Below are 7,113 nucleotides of genomic sequence, written 5' to 3' on the forward strand. Positions count from 1 at the left end.
GTTTTGATTTGTAAGTAAGTTGAAAACCACCTGTTTCTTGATCCTAAAATGATATGAGAAATGGTGATGTTGGGAAATTTGTCTTGTGAGTTTTTTAACAACAACATTCACGTTAATTAACCAAAATAATGTTGAATGAAAAAACTAAATCAAAACTCTAAATTAACAAAGAAAAAATGACCTTCCCCGAACATAATTCAATTAAAATCCAAATATATACACTTTTAAGGTAAATGACTAATTAGATCACTTATCGTCATTATGAAAAAGTTATATTTATTAAACTCGGGTTTATTAATATCAACACCACATTATAATCTATAAAAAACTTATTCATGACAACATTAAAGCTAATTAACCAAAAACAATGTAGCAAAAGACTGCAACATTAGTTCCACCAACAGTCATGATTCTTGACCACGACAACATCACAATTGACTTCCTACTCCTTGAAAAAATGATGTAAAACATCCAGCTCTCTTCCAAATCCACATCGTTTCCATGAGAATAAAAAATTACCATATGAAGCTTTATGTGAAATTTATTATGGCCTTTATCTTTTTTCTAATTGAATTCAAATGAAATGTGACTTAGACTCTTTTCCATTATTCTTAAGTTCATCTTCTTCTTTACCTAATTTACTTTCTGATTCCATGACGGAATTGGAATCATCCTCTAGATTAGTGGAGCCACCCACCAATCTCTCTCACTTTTGTGGTAAGTATTGTATTATCCATAACCATATTTGTAGAAACAATGATATTTTCCATGCATGTAGTCTATGAATACACTCTTTACTATAAAATTACTCAGATAAAAGGGTTCCATAAATAAGACATCCCTCACATACTAGCTACCACCAAGAATAATGATGTGTGCTGCTAAGCATATAAAGGAATCCCATCTATGTTAAGCTAATATTTCCTTCACCATAAATTATGATGTACACACCAATATCTCTCGAAAACATCACTCCCTTTCCCCTTAACATCATGATCACTGCCTTCCTTAATCCACCCACTCCTATGGTCATTAGAACTGTTGTTCTCTATAACACCAAACCAACAATAATAAGTTCCGTTGGAAAGAAGAATACTGCCTAACCTGGATCATAAAAATCAACAAGCGCAAATAGAATTATGACAAAAAACGATGTCAAGAAATTGCAAAACTAAAATTTCAGATAGTTTGTGATGAACTTGGACAATGTTATCTCCTGATAAAACCTAATTATCAACTAGGTGTTGAGAGAGATAAAAATAACACCAAACCTATAGTAAGCTTTTAGCCCCCAAGGTGGGAGCCTATTGATTGAGGATTGAAATTCCACATATAAGTTCATGTGTTCAAACCCCGTCACACCAAAAATATTGTTAGAGTTCTATGATTGATCTCCCACATAGATTTTAAGACAGATTGACGTGCGCTACTCAGATGATACGATTTACCATTTATAGTAGGTTTTTGATCTATGGGGTTTTATTAGCTTATTAATTGAAATAGTTATAACTTTTATAGTTATTAAAGGGTCTTATTAAAGAAAAAAAATGCGATTCAAGGTAAAATGTGTAAAGAAAAAACATCATTTTTCTTTACTTTGGTAGTTATGTGGTGTATTATCTTAATTTTTCTTATATGGCTGATGCCTCTACATCTTTTTTCTTTTAGCTTGGATAACCAAGTAAGAAATTGTATTGCTTGAAATCTCCAGGTTAACTAATTTAGGATATTACATGTCCGTCATGCATGGAAAATCTCAACAACTTACATTTTGACAAAGCAAATAACCTTTGTTGAAATTACGACCGTATCTCGATTAGAGGTGGCAATCGTGTCGTGTCGAAACACTAAATGGGTTGAAAGTGCTTGACCATAACCCAACTCATTTAATTAACGTGTCGTGTCATGTCAACCCGTTTATTTTCGTGTCGGGTTTCGGGTTAGGGCTATACCTTGAAATATGTCATGTCATGTGAGGTCAAAAGATTAAACATGTTGAAAGAGTAGGAGTTGGGTAGGCGGAGAGGAAAACTAATAGTTTGGAGGCAGAATAGATGAAGTCATAGCAAGTTCAGATGACAAAATTAAAAGAGTTGGAGTTGGGGAGGCGGATGAAAAGGTCGCGAGGATGTGAAAGTGGTGAAAGAGACTTGGTAGTTTGAGAGATAATGGAAAAACTGAAATTAAATCTTAATCTAGACGGCCAAGTCATTTCAACATTACAAAACGACTCAATTCGAAGGTTTTCTTTTACTTATGGTTTTGGTTTTGTATCTTTCTAGTTTATTTAAATAATTCAAAAAATTTGTATATAAATAAAAGGGTCATTTTCGAGTCATATTCGAGTTGAAATTCTCAACCCTAACCTTACCCGTTTAATTTTCGTGTCGTGTCGTGTCAACCCGTTTATTTAAACGGGTTGAAATATCTTACCCAAACCCGTTTATTTCATATCGGATTTCGTGTCGTGTTAATTTTTGCCACCTCTAATCTCGATACAACTAATTCAAATTTTGAAGAATGAAATTATGATATTTCCTGACCCCACAAGACAAAAATGTCACTATTAACAATTAAAACACCATAATTAAACATTACATAACAGTAGTTAAATAATGCATAAATATAATGCAAATCTCTCTCTCTCTCTCTCTCTCTCTCTCTCTCAAAAAAAAAAAAAAAAAAAAAAAAAAAGATACGCACACTACAAGGTCATCTCTCGATCAAATTGCTTATGAGTTATGACTTGTGACATATATTTTTTTTTTTTGAAAAAGGCGGAAATATCTTGTGACACAATTTGATGTATCGTTAGCACTTAGCACTATCAAAAATCATAAAATAAATTTTGGTAGATGATTCCAAAAAAACGCGTCTCAACAAGGTTAAATCTTGTGCAATGATTTTTATTATTAGTTCACCAAAAAAAATATATATTGGTATAACATAAATGAGTAAATGACAAATCCATAAGTTTTGATCACTTATTTGTTCAATACAATTATTGTAAATAAAGTTTTATCATAAATTAAAACTAAATTATATAAATTAACTTACATCTAACAAAATGCAAAGTCAAATGAACATTCCTTCTCTTTTTTAATGTTTGTTTTTTCATTGCTTCCTCTTCACTTCCTTTCCCCTGTTACAAATCTCTCTCTCTCTCTCTCTCATACCTACACACACTCTCCCTCTCTCTCTCACACACACGACCCCCTTTATCTTTCACATACTTGAGTGAATTCCAAGAACCAAAAACACTATCAGTTCCACCCTCAAGTTTCAATCTTTCTTCCTTAATTCTTCAAAACCAGACACCCGTTTGAAGATTTGCCAAGAAAGTATAACCCCATTTGGAAGTCCAGTTCAATTATGGAAAAGGAGAAGTTTTTCACCAATGAAGGGAATGGAATCCCCCAAGCCTGGAATTCCATTTTTGGAATTGGAATTCAAGGAAGTGAGCTGAATTGTAGCTCAGAGCAGCTTCCCAACTGCTTCTTTAACCCCAATTGCGAGAATTCAATGGACCAGAGAGATATCTTTGAGTCTGCTTTGAGTTCAATTGTCTCTTCTCCGGCCAATTCCCACCCCGGAATCCCAATTCCAGGCGGTGGAAATGGTGGTGAGAGCATTGTTCTAAGGGAATTGATTGGTAGGCTAGGAAGTATATGCAATTCCGGGGAGATTTCACCTCAATCCCGCATTAATGGAAACAACAGCACCAACAATTCGTCCTATAACACTCCTTTAAATTCACCACCAAAGCTTAATCTCTCAATAACAGATCATCAAATTCACGGGAGTTTACCGGTTCTCGGGAATCACCAATTACCACCTGCTCCATTCTCTACAGATCCTGGATTCGTTGAAAGAGCAGCAAGATTCTCTTCTTTCGGTGGGAGGAGCTTTGCGCTAAAAGAAAACGAATTCTCTCATGTAATGGAATCAGGAAAGCTTTCAAGATCACAATTCGCTGGAATCCCAGAAGAAAACAAAAAATTCAGCAGACTATCAATGTTTTCAACTCAAGATAACACAGATATAGGTGATTCGAGGGAGGAATCATCGGTTTCTGAACAAATCCTCGGTGGGGAAACTGAAACCGAAACAGTAATGAAAGGGCAGAGTACAAGTACTAATGGAAGAAAGAGAAAGGGAAAAGGGAAAGAAACTCAATCTAGTACTACTACTCTCCCTGTTAAAGATGACAAGGTTAGTTAAGTCATTTCATCAATTCCTTTTGTTCTTTGTTTACAGACTTCTAAAGATATTTTGTTTTTGCAGGTTGTGGCAGAAGCAGAAAAAGCGGAATCAGATGCAAAAAGAAGCAAGTCAGATGAAGAAGAAAAGGAAAAAGAAAAAGAAAAAGAAAAAACAAATGAAAATGTAAATGTAAAGCCACCAGAACCACCAAAGGACTACATTCATGTTAGAGCCAGAAGGGGTCAAGCTACTGATAGCCATAGTCTCGCAGAAAGAGTACGCTAATAATTACCACAATTAGTGAAATATTTAAAAATATAATCGAAATTCACAAAACCCATCTCACATTTCTTTCTCTTTTTTGACAAATTCAGGTCAGAAGAGAGAAAATTAGTGAGAGGATGAAGTTCCTTCAAGATCTTGTTCCTGGTTGTAACAAGGTGAACATAAAAAATTGCTCAAAAAGCTTCGGTTTATATCATTTTTCTTCACTTCTTGAATGTAATTTGAGATGGGTGTTTTATTTTATAGGTCACAGGAAAAGCTGTAATGCTTGACGAGATTATAAACTACGTACAGTCGTTACAGAGACAAGTTGAGGTAATTAAAGATTAATCTAATACTTAACTTTCTTGTAATAATACGAAAATATGTTGATTTCTTCTTTTAACTAAATTGGGTTCTCTTTGGTTGTAGTTCTTGTCGATGAAATTAGCAACTGTTAATCCTCGGATGGATGTTAGCATGGAAGCATTTTTATCCAAAGACGTAAGCTTTTTTCAACTGTTTTTATCGATTCTTTCACAGATTAAAAGGGTTTTACATGATTTTGAATTGAATAATGACAAATTTGGGATTAATTTTATGTGCAAATTTCAGATGTTCCGTAGTCGGGTGCCTCTGCAAACCAACATGACCCCATTTGATGCTTCAACGCATCAATTCCCTTATGGATTTCAATCTCAAAATGCTGGAATAGTTCTTGATGGACCCGATAATCAATTTTCTTTAAACCCTTTAATGGCAGCAATGCATCGCAGCTCGATCATGAAGCCTTCTCACATTGATGGTTTCGAGGTAAAAATAAAAAGAATCGATCTTTTTTATAGAAATATTCCAAGATTTTTTAAAAAAAGTAAGGTATTAATGGAAAAACTTACGAATGGAAAAAATTTAGGCTTCAGCATTATGGGAAAATGACCTTCAAAGTGTTGTAAAGATGGCATTAGGAGGCCAGGATCAGCCACAAAGCTTTCACGGTGAGTTGACTTTTTTTATAAAGTTTGACTTATTGTGAGTTAAAAAGTCAAATTATCTTATATATGAACTTTTTCAGGTCAAATGAAAGTTGAGCTATGATGATATTGATAAAATATTCTTGACATCAAATGGGATTGTTAGTGAGGCCCCGAATAAGAGAGGCATCTGTAATTCTGTATAGAGAAAGTGGAAGAAAGACAAATTGATGGTTTCTTCAAGAAATTGAGTGTATAATTCTAGACTAATTCAGAGAATTCGGCTGTGGTGGTGGCAGCAGATGGTGGTGGTGGTGGTGGTGGAAGGGGGTGGTGAGGTGATGCAACTAGTAAGATGTTGTAACATGGTAGGGAGAATATTGTATGGGTTGATGAGAGAAAGGGCTTTTGCTTCAACCTTTTTTCTTACTATTTTGATATAATTAATCATTAATTTTCATGATTCATTTCTGAATTTGTTCTATTGCTTTTAATTGCTAGTTTGCTACGTTTATATTCCTCTAAACCATCAAATAAACGTTATTTCCGCTTTTTTTTTTTTCAATCTCACAACCTTTTATTCATGTTTTCATATTACACTTACAAATAATTATTAAATTTTCCATCACACAATGTGCGACGAGTGTAACAGTAAAAATGAATAGGAAAAAAAAGGTAACACGTTATCGATAACAAATAAGATGGACAAAAAGCACCATGTTTCTTAGGTTTATAGTCTTTTCAAGGAACTTTTAGGTTTTATCAAAGATTTATTTAAAGATTTTACACATACACTCACAACTTTGCATTATGATCATTGCTTCAACTTTTCTAGGTCAAACCAGAAAAAGGGGAAAGAAAGAGAAAGATTTTTTTTTTTTTTTAATTATTAAGAGAATTAACTAGTAAAAATATCATAATCAATTAAAAAATCATTTTCGAGAAACAACAAACCATAGCAAAGATGTTATACCTTTAAAATCATCACGATATAGCTTTATGTATTAAGCTGGAAACCAAGCATTTGAATTCTACATCTGGGTATTATGCAATTATAAATATAATTGAATATATGTTAAATAATAATAATAATAATAATAATAAAAATAGGACTACAAGATTCCAATTGTTCAAATTGAGGTCATTCAAATATTTGAAAATCTCGATTGCATAAATTGTGGCAAGATTACATGTTTATATTTTCTTTGTTGTTTGATTGTAAATTAGTCATTTGTGGTGGGGACACTAAACACTTAAGTCCATCTAGTCTTGATTAAGAATGATGGGTGATGTATGCAAACAAGATAGAATTTGTCCAATATGAGTTGTATTGTACAATGTGTTCGGTATCAATTTGGATTTGGTGATTGATTGTATAGTATATTTCATTTATTTCACAGGAACTCATATTTTTTAGTTTTTGTAGATTTTTTTGAATTACAAAATAGTGTCGACTGATATGGGGCATATGGAAGATCTTACAACATATTTAAGCACAAAGTGAGATAATAACAAATAAACGGAATAAATGCTAACTTAAAAATACGATTTGCCCATTGATAGTCCCAAACACAATTGTTTAGAGGTTAGACACTCAAATTTTGTTTTCCCTAATTTTGCTATTTTTCCAACTTATTGTAGTAAGTTATTGATTAGCCTTTCAATTTCAATAAAT

General features: G+C 33.1%; 1 protein-coding gene across 1 annotated transcript; it reads left to right on the forward strand.

Moving 5' to 3' along the window:
• The first annotated feature begins 3,107 nt into the window (after positions 1 to 3,107).
• LOC145059447 (transcription factor bHLH62-like) lies at positions 3,108 to 5,905 on the forward strand. The gene is made up of 8 exons (XM_079007303.1): positions 3,108 to 4,212; positions 4,285 to 4,479; positions 4,578 to 4,643; positions 4,735 to 4,803; positions 4,900 to 4,971; positions 5,083 to 5,280; positions 5,381 to 5,462; positions 5,540 to 5,905. The coding sequence occupies exons 1-8, from the start codon at positions 3,373 to 3,375 to the stop codon at positions 5,560 to 5,562; spliced, it is 1,545 nt and encodes a 514-aa protein (XP_078863429.1). The 5' UTR covers positions 3,108 to 3,372; the 3' UTR covers positions 5,563 to 5,905.
• The last annotated feature ends 1,208 nt before the right edge of the window (positions 5,906 to 7,113 follow it).

The sequence above is a fragment of the Lactuca serriola genome, chromosome 6 (assembly GCF_051521515.1).
Source record: "Lactuca serriola cultivar US96UC23 chromosome 6, Lser_US96UC23_V15, whole genome shotgun sequence".
NCBI lineage: Eukaryota > Viridiplantae > Streptophyta > Magnoliopsida > Asterales > Asteraceae > Lactuca > Lactuca serriola.

Bases quoted from the DNA above. Each gene is read 5' to 3' on its own strand.
- LOC145059447 (XM_079007303.1), top strand. From the start codon at position 3,373: ATGGAAAAGGAGAAGTTTTTCACCAATGAAGGGAATGGAATCCCCCAA. The intron at 4,213-4,284 runs GTTAGTTAAGTC...TTGTTTTTGCAG, and splicing joins TCCCTGTTAAAGATGACAAG to GTTGTGGCAGAAGCAGAAAA. The intron at 4,644-4,734 runs GTGAACATAAAA...TTTATTTTATAG, and splicing joins TTGTTCCTGGTTGTAACAAG to GTCACAGGAAAAGCTGTAAT.